The sequence below is a fragment of the Hylobates moloch genome, unplaced genomic scaffold (genome assembly GCF_009828535.3).
Source record: "Hylobates moloch isolate HMO894 unplaced genomic scaffold, HMol_V3 SCAFFOLD_15, whole genome shotgun sequence".
NCBI lineage: Eukaryota > Metazoa > Chordata > Mammalia > Primates > Hylobatidae > Hylobates > Hylobates moloch.
The window spans coordinates 17,625,956-17,648,753 of record NW_026652290.1 but is presented as its reverse complement, the minus strand read 5'-3'; the positions used below and the strand labels follow the sequence as shown (position 1 = coordinate 17,648,753).

The 22,798-nt window shown below is 44.6% G+C and overlaps 1 protein-coding gene across 4 annotated transcripts in view; it reads left to right on the top strand.

Annotated features, from left to right (window-relative positions):
* Positions 1–60: 60 nt before the first annotated feature.
* The window catches only part of FAM104A (family with sequence similarity 104 member A), a 26,246-nt gene continuing 3,508 nt past the window's right edge, over positions 61–22,798 (top strand). The window contains exons 1-3 of one of the 4 annotated variants that reach the window (XM_032177710.2): positions 61–281; positions 5,052–5,151; positions 21,900–21,962. In XM_032177710.2, the coding sequence (XP_032033601.1) occupies positions 61–281; positions 5,052–5,151; positions 21,900–21,962 (384 nt within the window). Of the gene's footprint in view, positions 282–4,604; positions 4,683–5,051; positions 5,152–21,899; positions 21,963–22,798 lie in introns of those variants that run through there. The other 3 variants (XM_058429182.1, XM_032177712.2, XM_032177713.2) reach the window with 3 other exon arrangements.

The window sequence follows — 22,798 nt, the reverse complement described above, 5'->3', positions numbered from 1 at the left end:
GTGCGGTTGGGATGGTGCCACTGCGCAGCCGCGAGAGGGCGGTACCACGGCGGCAGCGACATGGGGGGGCGCGGAGCAGACGCCGGAAGTAGTGGTGGTACGGGTCCGACTGAGGGGTACTCGCCACCGGCTGCGTCCACCCGAGCGGCTGCGAGAGCCAAGGCCCGAGGGGGTGGGCGTGGCGGCCGCCGAAACACAACCCCCTCAGTTCCCTCTCTTCGCGGAGCGGCGCCGCGTAGCTTCCATCCGCCAGCTGCCATGAGCGAGCGCCTCCGTCCCAGGTGAGAGGGAAGGGACCCCCTTTCCATTCGTCGCCTGAGTATCTGGGAGATGGAGCCGAGGGGGCGCGCGAAATGGGAGTCGGAGCAAGTGTGGACCCGGCGGGGCTCCTTGTGGGGTGCACTGCGGGCCGGGGGAGGAGGGGAGAGGGATGCGCGAGTGATGCTTGGTTCCTGTGGGTAGCTGGAAGGTGACTCTCCGGGGTCCAGGTCTCCCGCCCCTCCATCTTTTTTCCCCCCTGTCTTTTCTTATTTGGAACGAAGTGTGATCCGTCCCGGAAGAGAGACGGTGGCCCTAAAGCTTTCCTGTCCTAAATTTAGGAGGGTGGGGGGATGGGAGAAACGTCTCATCTTGGAGAGGGAGCCCCTAAGGCTTTTGTGAGGGCACCGGGCGGGGAGCTGCCGGCTCCCCAAGGTCAGAAAGAAAGGTTGGGCTTCACCCCGCAGCAGGGAAAGATTCGGTTAGACTGAAGAACTTGTTCCCTGAACGGTTGTGAACACAGAAGGGCAGATGACCAAGGCGGGTTATGGATCCTCTCTTGACTGTAGCATTAAGAACAAGCTGGATTCTAAACTGTTTGGATGCGGGGCCGTTTGACTCTGAAGGCGGGAGGAAGGATTTTATCTCGATGCACTCGCTACCTTCCCGAGGGAGCCTGGCCTCGGGACCCGGGTCTTAAATTAGGGGTTCTGTGCTTGACATGTACTACTAGAGTCCGGACTAAGTTGAGATTTCTTAATTTTTTTCTCCCTCTTAATTTCCTCTTCAAGAATGTGTCTAGGAGAAAGTCGAGAAGGGTTACCTCAGAATGCTCTTCATGTTACGGTCTTTCCACAAGGATCCTTCTCTGAAATAGTTATTTCATGGGATTGAAGTTCTCAAAAGTATCCTGAGTTTATTTGGTCCCATAGTGAAAACCTAGGGTTCCCCAAGCTGCTGCATTGGATTATTGATTTGGGTCATGTAGCAAGTGGAGCATAAAGCCTCTCCTTGAATAGAAAAGAAGAGTGGACTAAATTTGAATTTGGGGGCCCAATTACAGACATGCCATCGGAATTAGGAACAAGATCTTTAGATACAGTGACTCTGACCCAACTGCCATATTATTCTTTCCCAAATCCAGTTTATACTTACGATATTCTCTTGGGATGTCTCACATATCTGAAAAAAAATCTAAATATTTCCTACAAATAAAAATTCTACTGTACACAACTAATTTGAATGCATTTATACTGGCAGTAGATTCCTTTTATCTTGTACACAAATAATCTCAACATGTTTTAAAGAAGTTATTTGATTTGGACAGGCTTTTCTTGCCAGTGTTTAATGGAGTATGATGGGCCAGCTCTGCCAGCTCTAGGATGGTCTAAGATGGTGGTTTTTCGGCTGGGTGCGGTGGCTCACGCCTGTAATCCCAGCACTTTGGGAAGTCAAGGCGGGCGGATCACCTGAGGTCAGGAGTTCGAGATCACCCTGGCCAACATGGTGAAACTCTGTCTCTACTAAAAATACAAAAAAATTAGTCGGGCCTGGTGGCAGGCACCTTAATCCCAGCTGTGTCGGAGGCTAAGGCAGGAGAATCGCTTGAACCTGGAAGGCGGAGGTTGCAGTGAGCCGAGATCACTGTACTCCAGCCTGGGCAACAAGAGCGAAACGTCCATTTTAAAAAAAAAAAAAGTTTTCAGGCTGTCCCACAGTAGATTGGATAGCCGCAGAGAGGTGGTTGTGTGGTGAGGGAGTCCCTGCTTATTGATTGATTGGTTGATTGACTGACAGAGTCTCACTCTGTCGACCAGGCTGGAGTGCAGTGGCCCCATCATGCCTCACTGCAGCCTCAACCTCCCAGGCTCAGGTGATCCTCCCATGTCAGCCTCCTGAGTAGCTGGACCACAGGTGTGAGCTACCACACCCAGCTAATCTGTGTATTTTTGGTAGAGATGGGGTTTCACCATATTGCCCAGGCTGGTCTTGAACTCCTGGGCTCAAAGGATCCACCCACCTCGGCCTCCCAAAGTGCTGGGATTACAGATGTGAGCCACCTCACCAGACTGGGAGTCCCTACTTTAACAGATCCTTTATCTCTTATATAGAGAGAATTTTTTTACAGTAAGAAAGAAAGAGTTCTGTTACTTTTTAAAATAAAGTTTGAAAACCACTAGTTTCCATACTCTTTTTTTTTTTTTTTTTGCGATGGAGTCTCACTGTGTTGGCCAGGTTGGAGTGCAGTGGTTCGATCTCGGCTAACTGCAACCTCTACCTCCTGGGTTCAAGCAGTTCCCCTGCCTCAGCCTCCCAAGTAGCTGGGATTACAGGCACGCGCCACCATGCCCTGCTAACTCTTTCGTATTTTTAGTAGAGACAGGGTTTCACCATGTGGGCCAGGCTGGTTTCGAACTCCTTACCTCAAGTGATCTGCCTGCCTTGGCCTCCCAAAGTGCTGGGATTACAGGTGTGAGTCACCGCGCCCAGCCCATACTCTTAAGATTATTTCTATGCTGAGTCTCTAGGAGATGACAGGAAGGTGGGAGAGAAATGAAATAATGCAACGTGATGGAAACAACCATCTGTAGAAGTAACAGATGCTAACTGGTAATCTGCACCTAGATGGGTAGGGGAGAATATAATCAGTTATAGGGGTGCCTGCTAAAATTATAACCTGGTCTGTGGCATTAATGCCAAAAATTGTAATCTGATTGATTGAACTGATAGGGATGAGCAAGAAGCTGTAATCTTGCCAGTTGTTAACACCGTTATTGAAAGAAGAATGTTTCAAGGATGAGATCTGCTAAGAGCCTAGAAAAATGCAAATGAAGAGCAGGTAGGGCTCTTTCTTAATCTGGTACCATCCAGAGGAGAAGGCCACCAACAGGCCAAAGAGATTATTCTGGTACCTTGAGAGATAAGTAATTTATGAGGCAGGGATATTTCATGTGACTCTGCCAGAGATTAGTTGAAATCCACAAAATCATCTCATGTTTTTTTGTTCTTACAGTCCCTCTGCCATGCAACCTCCTTGACATTCATAGTCTTGTCCTGGAAAGATCTATCCCCCATTATAAATGAGGAGATAGCAAATTTTGATCAGGCTCCTAAGTTTGGTTAGAGTGACTCAGCAGCCCAAAGCCCAATCAGCTGTTGGCATGCTGATAAAATGGGTGTGTGAGGACCAGCAGCTGCTCCTTACTCAGTGACTTTCTCTTTGGGTGTCGACTGACCTCCCAGCAGACATTGCTTTGCCTCTGCAGAACACTCCCACGCAAATTCCCTGATCATATTAGGATGAAATTAGCAGTTTCTTGGTTCAAATTTATGATAAAAGCACATCCATTTAATGATTATTAAAACCTGGTATTCATCTATTTTTTTTTAACCTCCAACTACTTCAAAGTAACGTGCAGCTAAGATCTGATCTCCTAAGAGAAAGGTAGGGAGCAGAAATGTCTTAGAATGAAGTAAATTACATAGCCCAGTGCAGGATGGTTGAAGCTTTATCAGAACCACACACTCTTTATTATTCCAAACTTAAGCTGGGATCCATACTCATTATTAAAGTTAGACCTATTCAGAATGTTGCAGAGTACAGAGAATTGAGCTTAGGGTAATTATTTATTTTCTCTAATATTCAAACCTCAACTCAAAACCTTTAGGATTAAAGGCCTGCCACTGCAAGCCACCCTACTCTCATAGAAAGTGTATAATTATATAGAAGACACTATATCCTCCAAATGTACATGCTTTCCAAAAGCTGTGTGTCCACACTAGCCTTTTGTCTCTTAACTATAGAAAGCTGAAACTTTAAGGGTTTTGTAATTGGTGCTGCTGCCATGTACATACAGACCTCTAGCCTGTGCTGTTCCGGAGAACGTTCTGCAGTGACAGAAATGTCCTTTATCTGTGCTGGTCAGTGCAGTAGCCACTAGCTACACGTGGCCACTGAGCACTAGAAACAGGGCTGCTGTGACCTAGGAACCGGATGGTTAATTTTAGTTAATTTAAATGTAAATAACCATATGTGGCTAGTGGCTACCATATTGGACAGTACAGTTCCGGGCAATTTGACTGAAAATTATACCTCCTTTAATTGATTTCTGTTTTCTAACGGGTTCAGAAATCGTCTTGACAGCACATAATTCTTAAATAGAGTACATACAAATTTGGTCTTTCTTGCACATCTGAGAACGCTTGCCTAAGAAAGATGTGTGATTTTTCTTTATAGCAGCTTATGCTATAATCTCATAGTAACAATCTAGTGAAGTAATTGTTATATCATAATACCAGCTAGTGTTGCCAGAATAATCAGGTTAATGTGACCAACAGGTACTTTTATAAGGGTTTTCAGGGCAAATAGGCAAAGGCAGCCACCCTTATATCAAATGTTGTCATATGGAAGGGAGTACAATTAGGTAACTCGGAATCGTGATTTCAGGGAGTGAAAAAGAAGAAAACCTTAATTAGGTTAGAGGTTGAAAGCTTAGTCATTAACCTCTTCCTGTTCTTGTTTTAGTCCCAACAGACATTTAAAATTGTTAAGCTTCTTTTTAGAAATGAGTTTTACTAATTTAAGCTTGACCTCGCTGCTGCTATCTTGTATTTTTGCTCTTAGTGTCCAGTGATGGTGTATTTCCAACTGATAACCTATTGGGATATCATATGGTGAATTATGTTTTCTCAGGCCAGAGGGCAAATTTATATGTTGTTATGGTTTGCAATTCAAGTGTCCAAAACATCAGTTGTTTGGATTTTTTTTTTTTCTCCTTGTGATTTAATTTCAGGAAAAGGAGAAGGAATGGCAACGAAGAAGACAACCATCTTCCCCCCCAGAACAAAAGGAGTAGCAGAAACCCTGTCTTTCAGGATTCCTGGGACACAGAGGTAGGAAGTGTGGTCACCATAATCTATTGTTTTCACTGCTTGAGTTAAATAACCCAGTATCTGCTGTGTAATTAAATTTACCTAAAGAATAATTTAAAATGACCTTACTTGGTTATACTGGTTTAACCTTTCTCTTTCCAAATCAGGGTCCCTTTGAGGAAGCTGTGTACCCTCTCCCCAGCAAAACAGTACATATCTGCACATAGTCATGCATGTACACACTCATTTGTATTTGTTAGAAATTTTGTGGCTCTTTGAAAGCTTATGTTTGAACTCCCTGTTTTGTATTTCAGCAGCCAACTTCTTTTCTGGTAGTTTATAAATCATGAATTGTCCTTAAGATAAACATATTTTGTTGCTTCAATTCAAATGCCTCTTAAGAGAAACTTTACGCATGTAAAATATGTAAAGTATGTGTATGCAGAATCCCATTTCTCAGTGTTTTTACTTTTCATTATTTTGTTCTGAAAAGAGCTCCTGTGGTGAGAGGGAAGGGGAGTTGGGTGTTCTTGAACTTTTTTACAATTTTTGATTTCCTGAAAGAGTGCTTCAGTACGCAGACTGAGGATACATTTTCTGTGCAATTGGAAGGCTGCTCTGTGCTGGGGAAAGGAAACCAATATAAAGTAATGCTCCTATTAAGTTACGCACCTAGAGATTTTGACCCTTAACAGTTGTCACACTAAGAGAAAAGCCTCGGCCGGGCGCGGTGGCTCACGCTTGTAATCCCAGCACTTTGGGAGGCCGAGGCGGGCAGATCACGAGGTCAGGAGATCGAGACCACGATGAAACCCCGTCTCTACTAAAAAAATTACAAAAAATTAGCCGGGCGTGGTGGCGGGCGCCTGTAGTCCCAGCTACTGGGAGAGGCTGAGACAGGAGAATGGCGTGAACCCGGGAGGCGGAGCTTGCAGTGAGCCGAGATTGCGCCACTGCACTCCAGCCTGGGCGACAGAGCGAGACTCCGTCTCAAAAAAAAAAAAAAAAAAAAAAGAGAAAAGCCTCAACAACAAAGAGCCCTAGCCTCATAACTCACAGTAGAATTCTGTGAGTGTACCCAAATAATTTGTACTTTAATTAGTTCCTGATAATAGGATTTGACCTATATCCAGTCTGTCTTTGCCAGCAATTCAAAGTAACTCCCCCAAGGGGGAGAAATCGGAAACTTTCATGTAGGTAACATTCGTTCAAAGACAGTGAACAAGTGCAGAGTAGAATCCTTCTGTGTGGAGACCTGAGTTTCTATAGCTGTTTTTCCTCTTCAAATATTTTCCTGGCCGAGCGCGGTGGCTCATCCCTATAATCCCAGCCCTTTGGTAGGCCAAGGTGGGCAGATTACGAGGTCAGGAGTTCGAGACCAGCCTGGCCAACATGGTGAAACCCCATCTCTACTAAAAATACAAAAAATTAGCTGGGTGTGGTGGTGCGCGCCTATAATCCCAGCTACTCGGGAGGTGAGGTGGGAGAATTGTTTGAACCCAGGAGGCGGAGGTTGCAGTGAGCTGAGATTGCGCCGTTTTACTCCAGCCTGGGCAACAGAGCAGGACTCCATTTCAGAAAAAAATATATATATGTATTTTTTTTTCCTATTTGCTTTTTTCTTTTCTTTTTAAAAAATGATTATCAGAAAGGTAATTGAGTTTTGTTTAATGTAATAGTTGGGAATCTCAGGGATGAAAGAAAACAAGATTAGAGGCTACCATGAATATCTAATGATAAAACCCTGTAATAGTAATTGAGTCTCCATTCTTTTGAATTGTAAGTCTATTCATTAAAAGAGTATGCAAAGATTACTTTCATGGTGTTGACATCAGTATTTCCTTACTTGTGTCTGTATGTAAGTCCTGCTATGTGATGTTCATTTCAGTCAAGGGTATGGTAGGTATAACTCTCTGTATTAACGTTTTTTTCCCTGTATCTGCCAGTTTTGAAGCCTGAGAACAGCAATAGAAATTGCCATCTTTTTCTTGCTTTTATCTCTTGGTTAAAAAAAAGAAAGAAATTGTCATCCTTTTTAAAAAAATTAACATTTCTGATCTCTTAAGGCAGATATTGTAGATTTTTTATTTTATTTGTTTATTTATTTGGTACAAAATAACCTTTACTCTCTTTCTAAAATCCGTGCATTGATCTCACAGAAGAAAACAACGTCTTGTTACTCAACCTCCCGTGTTCTCTAGCTGAGCTTGTCCTTACTTGTCCAAAGAAATTCAGTTGTTGAGCCACTCCGTAATCATTATCTGAAGGAAGGACTAGATTGTCTTCCTTATCGTTTAAGGTCATTACTGGTAGTTTCTGTCTGAACTCACTGGTAGATCACCTAATGGGGTGTTACAACCATTAGTTTCAGCCTTGCTTACTGAACATTGACCAGAATAGCCTACTGTGCTGTCCTGTGCTGTGCTGTTGTGTGGTCCTGACCTGTCCTGTCCTATGCTGTGCTGTGCTGTTGTGCTGTGCTATGCTGTCCTGTCCTGTCCTGTGCTATGCTGTCCTATGGTGTCCTGTCCTGTCCTATCCTATGCTGTGCTGTGCTGTTGTCCTGTGCTGTGCTGTGCTGTCCTGTCCTGTCCTATGCTGTGCTGTGCTGTTGTCCTGTGCTGTGCTGTGCTGTCCTGTCCTGTCCTGTCCTATCCTATGCTGTGCTGTTGTACTGTGCTGTGCTGTGCTATGTTGTCCTGTCCTGTCCTGTCCTGTCCTGTCCTATGCTGTGCTATGCTGTCCTGTCCTATGCTGTGCTGTCCTGTCCTGTCCTGTCCTGTCCTGTGCTGTGCTGTCCTGTCCTGTGCTGTGCTGTGCTGTGCTGTGCTGTGCTGTGCTGTGCTGTGCTGCGCTGTGCTTCCTGGCAGTGGTGTTAACAAGTAACAAGGACAAGTGAATGATGAGAGATCCAGAGAAGCAAAGGGCAGAGGGAAAATCTTTTAAAATGGAAAGTTAAGCCCCAAATAATGAAATTTTCACTACTGGAATAAATTATTATGTTTGTAGCAGTAAAAAATCAAGTTTAGGGACATTTGGCTGGTTTTTGATGATTGTGTATAAAAGGGAAAATAAAACAGTTCATTTTTAATTATATTAACAATTTAGACAATAAAATATTTTATTAATAACATTACTAATGAAAATGTTTTCTTTTAATTCTGAGGTAGGGCCGTGAGGTCAGTTTCCTTGAAACTAAGTTATGTAAGAGAAACCATTTCCTATGTTTTCCCTGAATGAATAAGCTTTGTCACCCAGGCTGGAGTGCAGTGGCGTGATCTCAGCTCACCGCAACCTCTACCTCCCAGGCTCAAGCAATACTCCTACCTCAGCCTCCCAAGTAGCTGGAACTACAGGCGCATGCCACCATGCTGGGTTAATTTTTTAAGGTTTTTTTTTTATAGAGACGATGTCTCACTATATTGCCCAGGCTGGTCTTGAACTCCTGGCCTCTGACCCTCCTGCACTGGGCCTGGCCAAATTCTTTTTCTTCTTTTCTTTTTTTTGTTAACCTGGCTGTTTAAGAATTCTTTTTCTTATAACTTGAACTTTGTGAGGAATTTTTGTTTAATTCTAAGAGAGATTTAAAAGTTACTTACAATTCATTTTTAAAAGTTAACCTTTTCACTTAAGTACAATAATAATGGCAAGTACTGGGAAATATGTGAGGTGTTTTATTTATGTTAAACCATTAAATTGTGCCACAAGTAAATCACAACTATCCGTACAATGGAGATAGTAGTATCTGCCTCCTTTCCTAGATACTGTAAAGCTAAATAACGTGAACTGATTTGCCGGATTAGTTATGTAGAGAGAAACTTTACGTGTGCATAAGTTAATGTGTGCATAAATGGCTTCCTTCCCCCATTTTATTTTTTCATTGTTTATTGTTTTTTGAGAGGGAGTTTCACTCTTGTTGCCCAGACTGGAGTGCAATGGCGCAATCTCGGCTTGCCATAACCTCCGCCTCCTGGGTTCAAGCGATTCTCCTGCCTCAGCCTCCCGAGTAGCTGGGATTACAGGCATGCGCCGCCACACCCTGCTAATTTTGTATTTTTAGTTGAGGCAAGGTTTCTCCATGTTGGTCAGGCTGGTCTCGAATTCCTGACCTCAGGTGATCTACCTGCCTTGGCCTCCCAAAGTGCTGGGATTCCAGGCGTGAGCTACCGTGCCCAGCCTGTTTTAGTAGGTATTATTATCTCCACTTCTCAGATGGAAAAATTGGCACACAGAAAAATAGTCACTTGTCCAAAGAACACAGCTAGTAAGAGGCAGAGGAGGAGCGGAGCCCCAGGGTGTGGTTGTTGGGCTGCACACTCCTGACCATGGTGTGTGCTCTCCCAGAAGATAGAGCAGAGGTTCTGGGAGACTTTGCTAAATATATCCAAGAGCAGCTAGGGCCTAGTCTTCTCTTTTTTTTTTGAGACAGAGTTTCATTCTGTCACCTAGGCTGGAGTGCAGTGGCGTGATCTCAGCTCACTGTAACCTCCACCTCCCAGGTTCAAGTGATTTTCCTGCCTCAGCCTCCTGAGTAGCTAGGATTACAGGCACCCGCCAGCTCACCCAGCTAATTTTTGTATTTTTAGTAGAAATGGGTTTTGCGATGTTGGCCAGGCTGGTCTCAAACTCCTGACCTTAGGTGATCCACCCGCCTTGGCCTTCCAAAGTGCTGGGATTATAGGTGTGAGCCACTGCACCCAGCCCTAGCCTTCTTTTGAGTCAGGAACAGAGAAGAACAATTTTCCTTCTCTTTTTATCTAGAAGATGTTTTTTCCAAGTACATGCCATGATGTGATCTTAGCTATAAAGCAATTTTAGATTTCTAGCAAGAAAAAAAACAAAAATGAGGTCTTGTGTTTTTTTTTTTTTTTTTTCCAAATCTGATTAGTGCTTGAATTGAAGACTTTGAATTTTAACTCCAGTAACTTGGACTTAATGACTTATGAGCCTTAGAATACTATTTTTTTAAGTTGAAGTATTTACTAATTTAATTTATTTTTTTTTTTTTTTGAGACAAGGTCTTGCTCAGTTGCCTAGGCAGGAGTGCAGTGGTGCAGGAGTCATGGCTCACTGCAGCTGTGAACTCATGGGCTTAAGCACTCCTCCCTGCTCAGCCTCCCAAACATCTGGGAGGTGTGCGCCACCACACCTGGCTAGTTTTTTTTTTCTTTTTTTTTTTGAGACAGAGTCTTGCTCTGTCCCCAGGCTGGAATGCAGTGGCGCATCTCAGCTCACTGCAACCTCCGCTTCCCAGGTTCAAACAATTCTCCTCCCTCAGCCTCCCGAGTAGCTGGGACTACAGGGGACCACCACCACGCCCAGCTAATTTTTGTAATTTTAGTAGAGACAGGGTTTCACCATGTTGGCCAGAATGGTCTTGATCTCTTGGTCTCGTGATCCGCCTGCCTTGGCCTCCCAAAGTGCTGGGATTACAGGCGTGAGCCACCGTGCCCGGCCTACCTGGCTAGTTTTAAAATTTTTTTTGTGGAGATGGGGATCTCCTCATGTTGTCCAGGCTGATCTTGAACTCCTGGGCTCAAGCAGTCCTTCCACCTTGGCCTTCCAAAGTATTAGGATTACAGGCGTGAGCCACCATGCCCAGCCTAATTTTTTGTTTCGTGTAAAGCCATTCTAGATGAATCACATTAGTTAACATCTGTCTCAGGCTCAGTTTTCTCTTCACTGAGCAAGAAGTGAAATGATTTTTATCAATTTTTGTCTATCAAGTCCTGATCTTGGGCAACTATTTGGATGGGTAAAAACTACTTAAATTTAACTTAAATTTTTTTTTAGGGTCTAGTCTTTTTAGATTGAATTCTATTATTTACATGTAGAAGGAGTAATGTTCTTTACTTTCAGTTTTAATATCTTTATCTACAAATTAAACTAGAAGTTTCTATGTAAATCTAGCATCTGTTACCTAAGTATATGCCTTGTAAAAAGTGCTCCTACTTGAGTAAATAAAAGCAATACCTTCTCATCTTTGGGAGGGAAGAAATTAAAATCTGGGCGCGGTGGCTCATGCCTGTAATCCCAGCACTTTGGGAGGCCAAGGCGGGCAGATCACGAGGTCAGGAGTTCGAGACCAGACTGACCAACATGGTGAAACCCCGTCTCTACTAAAAATACAAAAATTAACCTGGCGTGGTGGCACGTACCTGTAATCTCAGCTACTCAGGAGGCTGAGGCAGGAGAACTGCTTGGACCCGGGAGGCGGAGGTTGCAGTGAGCTGAGATTGCGCCACTGCACTCCAGACTGGGCGACAGAGACTCCATCTCAAAAAAAAAAAAAAAAAAAATCTAAATTTAAAAAAAGCAATACCTTTTAAAAGTACAAAGACCTCAATTTTTTTTTAATACCTTTAACTTAGCTTAACAAGACCATTTTGATTTTTTAGACCAGTGTGAAGTAATATCAGATAGAGAGTGAAAAAATGTGGAGATAAAACAGAAGTGGCCGCCAGGCCATGTCTATAATCCCAGCACTTTGGGAGAGAGGCAGGTGGATCACCTGAGGTCAGGAGTTCGACACCAGTTTGGTCAACCGGTCTCTGCTTGAAACCCCGTCTCTGCTAACAATACAAAAATTAGCCAGGCGTGGTGGTGCACGCCTGTAGTCCCAGTTACTCAGGAGGCCTAGGCAGGAGAATCACATGAACCTAGGAGGCGGAGGTTGCAGTGAGATGAGATTGCACCACCGCACTCCAGCTTGGGTGACAGAGCGAGTCTCCATCTCAAAAAAAAAACAAAAAAACAAAAAACAAAAAAACAGAAGTGGCTTACCTAGGACAGCTTCAGCCCCTTTCTTGTCTCTACTAGAAGGCAAAATTTTTGATGTTAATATTAAAATCCTAAGGAAATTCTTGGTAAGAATGCGGAAGTGTGAGAAATTAAAAAAGAATAGAACCAGGGGATCCATGTATCATAAAATTAGGAGTCTATAAATTCATTTGTTTTAACTGATAAGAATTAGCAGAGTGTTAGGTGATTTTAAAAAAATAATGTGAATTCATATGACAATAGGAGTATTTAGAATAATTTTTTTAAATGTTATTTTAAGCTCTTCATTCTTGCCCATTCTCATCTTTAATCCGTCTTGGAGTAGAAGTATTAATACATTCTAAGAGACAGACTGATTTGGCCGACTCTTTTCAGTGAAACTGTTAGGATTGTGTGTTTAGAACCCTGTAGCAAATTAGCTCTGAAATTAAGTTTTTTTGTTTTTTTTTTTTTCTTTTTTTGGAGACAGGGTCTCACTCTGTCTCCCAGGCTAGAATGTGGTGGTATGATCATGGTTTAGTGCAGCCTTGACCTCCCCCGGCTCAGGTGATCCTCCCACCTCAGCCTCCTGAGTAACTGGGACTACAGACGCGCACTGCCATGCCCAGCTTATTTTTATATTGTTTTTGTGGAGACAAGTTTTCGTCATGTTGCCCAGGCTGATCTCTAACTCCTGGACTCATGCGATCCACCTACCTCGCCTTCCAAAGTGCTAGGATTATAGGCATGAGCCACCATGCCTGGCCTGAGATTAATTTCATTTTTTTCTTTTTTTCTTTTTTTTTTTTTTGGAGACAGAGTCTCGCTCTGTTGCCCAGGCTGGAGTGCAGTGGCGCGATCTCCGCTCACTGCAAGCTCTGCCCCCTGGGTTCACGCCACTCTCCTGCCTCAGCCTCCTGAGTAGTTGGAACTACAGGCGCCCACCACCACGCCTGGCTAATTTTTTTGTATTTTTAGTAGAGACGGGGTTTCACAGTGTTCGCCAGGATGGTCTCAATCTCCTGACCTCGTGATCCACCCACCTCGGCCTCCACAGGGCTGGGATTACAGGCGTGAGCCACCGCGCCCAGCCGAGATTAATTTCTTAAAAGATCCATTCAAAAGGGAGGAACAGTGCTGTTAGTCTAATTTATAGAATACATTTACTTCGCTTACAGTTTAAGTCCTTGATATGTTTGTAAATACTTCAATTCACAGCATACTAAGCTACCCCAAGCAGTTTCGTTGTTGTTGTTTTTTTTTTTTTTGAGACAGAGTTTTTCCTCTTGTTGCCCAGATTGGAGTGCTATGGCACGATCTTGGCTCACTGCAACCTCTGCCTCCCAGGTTCAAGCGATTCTCCTGCCTCAGCCTCCTGAGTAGCTGGGATCACAGGCAATGCACAACCACACCTGGCTAACACGGTGAAACCCCGTCTCTACTAAGACGAAGGATCAATCAGCCACCTCCGGTGGTGGTGGCGTGCGGATCCAGCCTCTGCCACCTAGGCTGGAGTGCAGTGGCATGATCCCAGCTCACTGCAAGCTCCGCTGCCCGGGTTCATGCCATTCTCCTGCCTCAGCCTCCTAAGTAGCTGGGACTACAGGCGCACACCACCACACCTGGCTAATTTTTTTTTAGTTTTAGTAGAGACGGGGTTTCACCGTGTTAGCCAGGATGGTCTCGATCTCCTGACCTCGTGATCTGCCCGCCTCGGCCTCCCAAAGTGGTGGGATTACAGGCGTGAGCCACCGCGCCTAGCCATTTTTTGTATTTTTAGTAGAGACGGGGTTTCTCCATGTTGGTCAGGCTGGTCTCAAACTCCCGAGCCCAGGTGATCTGCCCACCTCAGCCTCCCAAAGTGCTGGGATTACAAGCGTGAGCCACCGCGCCCAGCAGCAGTTTCTTATTGAAACAGAATGTTAAAATCTGTTATTAAGTACTGAAGATACACACATACACATCTTTTTCTACTGCTGGGCATTATTTTTTGGCCTGTTGAAATGGAAACAAAGTGAAGTGATATTAATAATAAAATATTTCCGTTCAGAAGAAACTTTAAACACATCGTGTGGTCCAGTTTCACCTTATAAGGGTAACAAAAGTATAGAAAGGATGTTATTTATTCATGGAGACAGAAAAGTTATCACCTGCATTTTCTTTCCTTGCTTATTTATAAAGTGGTTTTAGTTAACCCACTGAGTTCATTTGGAATCTTTTGTCTCACTAATATTGGTAGATCTGAAGTTTTCTGAAATTATTGGAGACTTTGGAAGCACAAAATTTTACATTAGATGCTCTGATAGACTTGGCTGGGATCATCTCTTGCATTTAATCCAGATTCTGTGGCAGCCTTAGAATGAAAATCAGCTTCATCATGACTCCAGAGATGGAGTATATACTGTGGGTGAGATTCCTCTTTTAAGGTTCACATTAATTGAAAGCACCATTGAAAGAGGGGATGGAGGTAAGGGGAAGCTGGGGCTTGACAGAAAATAAAATACTACATTGATCTTTTATTTTCTTTTTGGAGGTGGAGTCTCGCTCTGTCGCCCAGGCTGGAGTGCAGTGGCGTGATCTCAGCTCACTGCAACCTCTGCCTCCTGGGTTCAAGCAATTCTCCTGCCTCAGCCTCTCAAATAGCTGGGACTACAGGCAAACGCCTCCATGCCTAGCTAATTTTTTGTATTTTAGTAGAGACGGGGTTTCACCGTGTTGCCCAGGCTGGTTTCAAACTCCCGAACTCAGGCAATCCACCTGCCTCGGCCTCCCAAAGTGCTAGGATTACAGACATGAGCCACTGCGCCTGGCCTATATTTTTTATTTTTTATTTTTGAGGCAGAGTCTCACTCTGTCGCCAGGCTGGAGTGCAATGGCACAATCTCAGCTCACCGCAACCTCCACCTTCCAAGTTCAAGCTATTCTCCTGCCTCAGCCTCCCGAGTAGCTGGGACTACAGGTGCATGCCACCATGCCCAGCTAATTTTTGTATTGTTAGTAGAGACAGGGTTTCACCATGTTGGCCAGGATGGTCTCAATCTCTTGACCTCATGATCCACCTGTCTCGGCCTCCAAAGTGCTGGGATTACAGGCGTGAGCCACCATGCCCGGCCCTTTTTTTTTTTTTAAATCGGGACACAGTCTCACTCTGTCCCCCAGGCTAGAGTTCAGTGGCACATTCTCAGCTCACTGCAACATCTATCTCCTGGGTTCAAGCGATTCTCCTGCCTCAGCCTCCCGAATAGCTGTGATTACAGGTGCTTGCCATTATGGCTGGCTAATTATTTTTTTGTTTTGTTTTGGTTTTTTGTATTTTTAGTAGAGATGAGGTTTCACCATGTTGGCCAGGCTGGTCTCGAACTCCTGGCCTCAAGTGATCCACCCGCCTTGGCCTCCCAAAGTGTTGAGATTACAGGCATGAGCCACTGTGCCCAGCCCTGCTTTTCAAATTAAGAAGAGAAAGCATTTGGTTCTAGATAATAGACACATAGTTCTCTTTTTATGAAGCGGAATGGCTTAGTGATTAATATTTCTGTCTGGGGTGGGGGTGCTTTCTTTTTTTTTTTAATTATAATTTAGGTTTTAGGGTACATGTGCACAATGTGCAGGTTTGTTACATACTTTCTTAAGGTTATTAGTAGAAATAGTGTTTGGAGTTGTTTAGTTTCTGCCATGGGTATAAGTGAGTTGTCTCTTAAACTGACTTTGCACACTGGAAAAATAAAATTAAAGGCAGGCCTGGCTGAGAGACCAGAGCTTCTGTGCCCTTTGATGTATCATTTGAGCCCTTTGGACTAAGAAAATGAACTTCAACTTCCCTGTCCTCTGCTTCACAATTTAGTTATATCTAGCCCTTCTGCCAAAGAGAGTAGTGTGTCCTTCTGCCTTTTTGCTCTATATTCTCTCAAGACTCCTGAAAGCTTTTTCTAGTATTTCTCCCTTCTTTTCAGCTCTTCAGATTTCTTTTACCCACTGTTTATTTCCCTGGCCTGCTAGTGGGCTCTTTTCCCCACTCACCTCCTCCCTGGCTTGTTTTCCCCTCAGCTTCCTGTGTGCCTTCTCCCTCTCCCTTCAGGCCAGACACCTTCAGTTGCCTGCAGCCACTGCTGGGAGTTTCTCATCGGCCTTCCCTCCCTTCCTCTCTGGATCCTGGCTTCCTCCTTGACTCTGTTCAAACTTTTTGCCAGGCTCACCAATGGTCTTTCCATTCAGCAAACAGTTCCCAAACACCTGCTGTCTGCCCAGCACTGTCCTGATGCTCGAGTCCCCTATGTCTTCTTCCTCTCCTTCCGGAGTTCTTTCCGTCCCCCTCGGGGGTGGTGCATGTTCTCCTTCCTTGTCATTTCCACAGTCCTCCTGGGCCTGCCTTCCTGCTTGTTTTATTAGGAAAGCTCCCAGTAGGGCTCTCCTCTCAGATCCTTGACCTCATTCATCTCCCACAGATTCCTAGGATCCCCACTCGTAAGTATAGACCTGAGCCAGTCTTACACGCTCAGGACCCACCTGTTCCTGCAGCCCTCATTGCTCTTTTTTTTTTTTTTTTTTTTTGAGATGGAGTCTTGCTCTGTCCCCCAGGGTGGAGTTCAGTGGAGCGATCTCGGCTCACTGCAAGCTCCGCCTCCCAGGTTCAAGCCATTCTCCTGCCTCAGCCTCCCAAGTAGCTGGGACTACAGGCGCCCGCCAACACACCCGGCTAATTTTTTGTATTTTTAGTAGAGACGGGGTTTCACCGTGTTAGCCTGGATGGTCTCGATCTCCTGACCTCGTGATCCGCCCGCCTCAGCCTCCCAAAGTGCTGAGATTACAGGCTTGAGCCACCGCGCCCGGCTCATTGCTCTTGATAATCTAGCCATCACCTCTTGTGCAGTTTCCCTCTCACTCACTCCTGCCAAGGGCCGGCCCACCCACACCACACCTTGCTTTTCTGAGTTTGCTCTTGTTCCCATTGGTCATACCCTGCCTGTGAAAATTCTTCCTTATCCTCCTGGGCCCAGCTGAGACACCATTCATGTTAAGGAGCCTCTCCTAGTACTCACTCAGCATCCATTGCTGGATTCCCATCACCACAGTAGCTGTGAACTGTTGTTACCAATGGGTATGGTGCTACCATTTTCTTGATTCAGCTTAGTAAATATTTACTGAATGCTTCAGCAGCAGTGGAACGCCTTGTACATAGCAGGGACACAAACATTTCTTTGCCCAGTGGTTGGATGTGAGAACAAGCTGCACCCTCCTTTTGTGTCCGGAATTGGTAGGTTCTTGGTCTCACTGACTTCAAGAATGAAGCCGTGGACCCTCGCGGTGAGTGTTACAGCTCTTAAGGTGGCGCGTCTGGAGTTTGTTCTTTCTGATGTTCGGATGTGTTCGGAGTTTCTTCCTTCTGGTGGGTTCGTGGTCTCACTGGCTCAGGAGTGAAGCTGCAGACCTTTGCAGTGAGTGTTACAGTTCTTAAGGCGGTGCATCTGGAGTTGTTCGTTCCTCCCGGTGGGCTCGTGGTCTCGCTGGCTTCAGGAGTGAAGCTGCAGACCTTCGCAGTGAGCGTTACAGCTCATAAAAGCAATGTGGACCCAAAGAGTGAGCAGTGGCAAGATTTATTGCAAAGAGCGAAAGAACAAAGCTTCCACAGCGTGGAAGGGGACCTGAGCGGGTTGCCACTGCTGGCTCGGGCAGCCTGCTTTTATTCTCTTACCTGGCCCCACCCACGTCCTGCTGATTAGTAGAGCCGAGTGGTCTGTTTTGACAGGGTGCTGATTGGTGCATTTACAATCCCTGAGCTAGACATAAAGGTTCCCCAAGGCCCCACCGGAGCAGCTAGATACAGAGTGTTGATTGGTGCACTCACAAACCTCGAGCTACACACAGGGTGCTGATTGGTGTGTTTACAAACCTTGAGCTAGATACAGAGTGCCGATTGGTGTATTTACAATCCTTGAGCTAGACATAAAGGTTTTCCAAGGCCCCACCAGAGCAGCTAGATACAGAGTGTCGATTGGTGCATTCACAGACCCTGAGCTAGACACAGGGTGCTGATTGGTGTGTTTACAATCCCTGAGCTAGACATAAAGGTTCTCCACATCTCCACCAGACTCAGGAGCCCAGCTGGCTTCACCCAGTGGATCCTGCACTGGGGCTGCAGGTGGAGCTGCCTGCCAGTCCCATGCCATGCACTCGCACTTCTCAGCCCTTGGGTGGTCGATGGGACTGGGCACCGTGGAGCAGGGGGCGGCGCTCGGCGGGGAGGCTCGGGCTGCACAGGAGCCCACGGAGGTGGGGGAAGGCTCAGGCATGGCGGGCTGCAGTCCTGAGGGCTGCCCCGCGGGAAGGCAGCTAAGGCCCTGCGAGAAATCCAGTGCAGCGCCGGTGGGCTGGCACTGCTGGGGGACCCAGTACACCCTCTGCAGCCTCTGGCCCGGGTGCTAAGCCCCTCACTGCCCAGGGCCGGCAGGGCTAGCCGGCTGCTCTGAGTGCAGGGCCCGCCAAGCCCACGCCCACCCGGAACTCCAGCTGGCCCGCAAGCGCCGCATGCAGCCCTGGTTCCCACTTGTGCCTCTCCCTCCACACCTCCCTGCAAGCTGAGGGAGCCGGCTCTGGCCTTGGCCAGCCCAGAAAGGGGCTCCCACAGTGCAGCGGTGGGCTGAAGGGCTCCTCAAGTGCCGCCAAAGTGGGAGCCCAGGCAGAGGAGGTGCCGAGAGCGAGCGAGGGCTGTGAGGACTGCCAGCACGCTGTCACCTCTCACTTTTGCCAGCATGGTGCTGAGGTGGGGCCCTGGCGTTTACACTTTAAAAAGCCCCTAGTGGCCAGGTGCAGTGGCTTACACTTGTAATCCTAGCACTTTGTGGGGCTGAGGCAGGAGGGTGTCTTGAGCCCAGGAGTTCAAGACCAGCCTGGGCAACATAGTGAGACCTCGTCTCTACAAAAAATAGCTGGGCATGGTGGCATGCGCCTGTAGTCCTAGCTGCTCAAGAGGCTGAGGCAGGAGGATCGTTTGAGCATGGGAGGTCAAGGCTTCAGTGAGTTATAATCATGCCACTGCTCCAGCCTGAGTGACAGAGCAAGACCCTGTTTGAAAAAATGAAACAAAAAGCCCATAGGTAATTCCAAAATAGATTGTATCATGGCAGTTCTCTTCTGGGTCTTACCCAGATGTCTGCGGTTACAAGGATACAATGGTAGGTTTTATTATTACCGAAACTAACCTAGAATCCTTCTTTTTCACACAGATCTTCAAAACAGGACTCTGTATATTGTTTAGAGAGATTCTTGGCCAGAGCCTTCGTAAATTTATCTTGCTTGTGTTCATAGACCTGCAAGGGGTTTTTATTTCACAGATCACACACAGCTTTATTCTCTTTTGATTGCTAATACAGATTTGTCATGAAAACAGCCTGGTCAGATGTCATGTCAGCACTAAGCCTAAATGGACAATTCAGAGAAAAGAAAATGAGCTTTGTAACCGTTGATTTGGTTAAACTGTTTGATGAGTCTGTAAGGAATCAGGATCATAAGAGTGGGATTCCTATTTGATGGTCCTTCTCGGTCCCAAAGTCTTTGGACCATTGTTTCTCTTTTGGTAAAAGAATTTGCTGTCTTTTCGAGAACAAATGTGACAAGGTAAACACTTCTCTACTAAGATAGCAGTTTCCATTTCCAAAGCTGTGCATCATCAAGTAGTGGCTTTTGCCCTCAAGCAATCTGATATTAAAAAGATTCAACTAAGTGAGGGAAATAGGATTTTTTCCTGTTTCAAGATTTTTACTTTAGGAGACAAAAATGTTTTACTTCTGTATATATCTTAAGGCACTAATACAGACTTCAAATTTAGTTTTATGCCTTTTGGGTTAAAAGTGAAGAATGGTCTTTCCTTTATCCCATAAAGCAGATGAGTTTGGTGTGGCTGACAGTGTTAAGATCAACTACAGTAACTTAAAAGAATGTTTTGACCCTGTTCCATAGAAATGCTTTATTTTGTAACCCAGTACATACCAAATATATTTGTGAATAATTGAAAGAAAGCTTCACAGAACAATATCCTTATGTTGCACTCTGTTGTCTTTTTTTTTTTTTTTTTTTTTTTTTAATGCTGGTTGTAACCCACCAATTTTATGCTGGTTTCACTCTCAATTTGAAAAATCCTGGTCCATCTATAGATTGTGTGACACTCCCTAAGCCTCCCCAGTAGTGAGAAAACTGGTCTGAATTGTCAGAAAATAGATACCAAAGCCTGAATAGTTTAAAACTATCATTGGTCTGCTCAATGCAAGTGAATACAACTGAAGCAGCTTTAGAAGTTCTAAGGTAGTTAAGGTGAAACAATCTTCTCAAAATCATATTGGCAGTATCAATACTTTACAGTCTCCATTTTGAAGTTAAATGTAATTGAAGACCTTACTTGGTTTCCTAGTAGCCTTCTTTTTTTTTTTTTTTTTTTTTTTTTTTTTTTGAGACAGAGTCCCACTTTGTCACCCAGTCTGGAGTGCAGTGGTGCCATCTCGGCTCAGTGCAACCTCTGTCTCCCAGGTTCAAGCAATTCTGCTGTCTCAGCCTCCTGAGTAGCTGGGACTACAGGGATGCGCCACCGCGCCCAGCTAATTTTTGTATTTTTAGTAGAGACTGGGTTTTGCCATGTTGGCCAGGCTGGTCTCGAACTCCTGGCCTCAAGTGATCTGCTTGCCTTGGCCTCCCAAAGTGCTGGGATTACGGGTGTGAGGTGTGAGCCACCATGCCTGGCCCATGGTAGCATTCTTTTTTTTTTTTTTTTTTTTTTGAGACAGAGTCTTGCTCTGTCGCCCAGGCTGGAGTGCAGTGGCACAATCTCAGCTCACTGCAAGCCCTGCCTCCTGGTTTCACGCCATTCTCCTGCCTCAGTCTACCGAGTAGCTGGGACTACAGCCGCCCGCCACCACTCCCGGCTGATTTTTGTATTTTTAGTAGAGACGGGGTTTCACCGTGTTAGCCAGGATGGTCTTGATCTCCTGACCTCGTGATCTGCCCTCCTTGGCCTCCCAAAGTGCTGGGATTACTGGCATGAGTCACCGCGCCCGGCCATGGTAGCATTCTTTAGTTCACTTACTCATTATCAGTTTCTTCCTCAAAAGAAATGTTTTTTGGTAGACACTTTAGAAAATAAATTTTAAAATAAAATAGAAGATTCAAATCCTAAATACTTTGTCATATATATCCTTCCAGATTGTTTTTGGTGTATATAAATATATGTATGTATATATTTGAGAAAAACATTTTAAGAATCAACTGATATACTATATACACTGTTTAGTATGAAATGATGTAAAAAATGATGCTAAAGACTTCGATGTTAGTGTATGTATGTCTCTATGATCATTGCTAATGGCTGAATAGAATTTCATCATATATGTATATTAATGGATGTAATATAATTAAACCAATTCTCTATTAGACATTTAGGTTGTTTCCAATTTTTAGCCATTATAAACAAGGCCCAGTAAACACTTTTTTTTTTTCTTTTGAGACAGAGTGTTGCTCTGTTGCCAGGCTGGAGTGCAGTGGCGTGATCTTGGCTCACTGCAACCTCCGCCTCGCGGGTTCAAGTGATTCTCCTGCCTCAGCCTCCCAAGCAGCTGGGACTACAGTCATGCACCACCACGCCCAGCTAATTTTTGTATTTTTAGTAGAGATGGGATTTCACCATGTTGGCCAGGATGGTCTCGATCTCTTGACCTCGTGATCTGCCCACCTCAGCCTCCCAAAATGCTGGCATTACAGGCGTGAACCACTGCGCCCAGCCAAGATTTTTTAAATGAACTGGAAATTGCAAATCTACCTAACCCTAAAATAAAATAAAATAAAATAAAATAAAATAAAATAAAATAAAATAAAATAATGTACAGAAATCTTCCCTAATCTATTTAAAGAACTTTTGCCTTTTCTTAGAGTAACATCACCCTTGTGCTATTATAGTATGAAATAGATATAATTTGAGATGAAAACTTGACTTACTAGAAACTGATTGTAGTTCTTGCCTTGATTTTCAGACAGTACCTGTAATGAGAAACAGTAAAGAAAACAGACTAAGAGGAAACAAAGCATTCTGCGCGGTGGGTTTCTAATTGAGTGTAGTGACCTGTTTGTTAAATATTCACGATTCGAAAGGTGCAAGTGGCCATTCTACATTGTTATACTAGGTTAGGAGACACCTTTGTAGAATACAATTTTTGTTTTTGACTTTGACTTCTTAACCCTCTAAGTAAATACAGTTGCAGGTGCTGCAAATCCTGCCCGGCCCATTATCATCCTTTCATGAGGTTTTTATTTTTATTTATTTTTTTATTCTAGAAAGAGGGGTTGTCCTTTGCTACCTATAGGCATTGGGGTACGTGACCATAGCTCCAGTGGCCTCGGCACTATCACAAGTCTTGGTTTTAGTCTTGTTAATGATGGCAGCTTTGTGAACATTGCTTGTTTTCATTGTTTCAGATAAGTTATCTGTATGCATATTATTGGATGTAATTTTTGGTCAAAAAAGGGATAGAACTAGGATTTTAAAAATCACTTTAAAATATATATCTGTAAACAGCATTTTGTTTAATTTATACATTTTTGTAATAAAAATACATAATAACCACATTGCAAAAATTTAAAGTGTAGAAAAAGTCAAGCAGCTATAATCTTTCCATTCTAATATAACTACTGTGATTGCGTTCTTTCTTTCCAGCCTTTATTTTTTTTGAGACAGTCTCATTCAGATTGCCTAGGCTGGAGTGTAGTAGCGTGATCTCGGCTCACTGCAACCTCCACCTCCCGGGTTCAAGCGATTCTCTTGCCTCAGCCTCCCTAGTAGCTGGGACCACAGGCACACACCACCACACCCAGCTAATTTTTGTCTTTTTAGTGGAGTGGAGATGGGGTTTCACCTTGTTGGCCAGGATGGTCT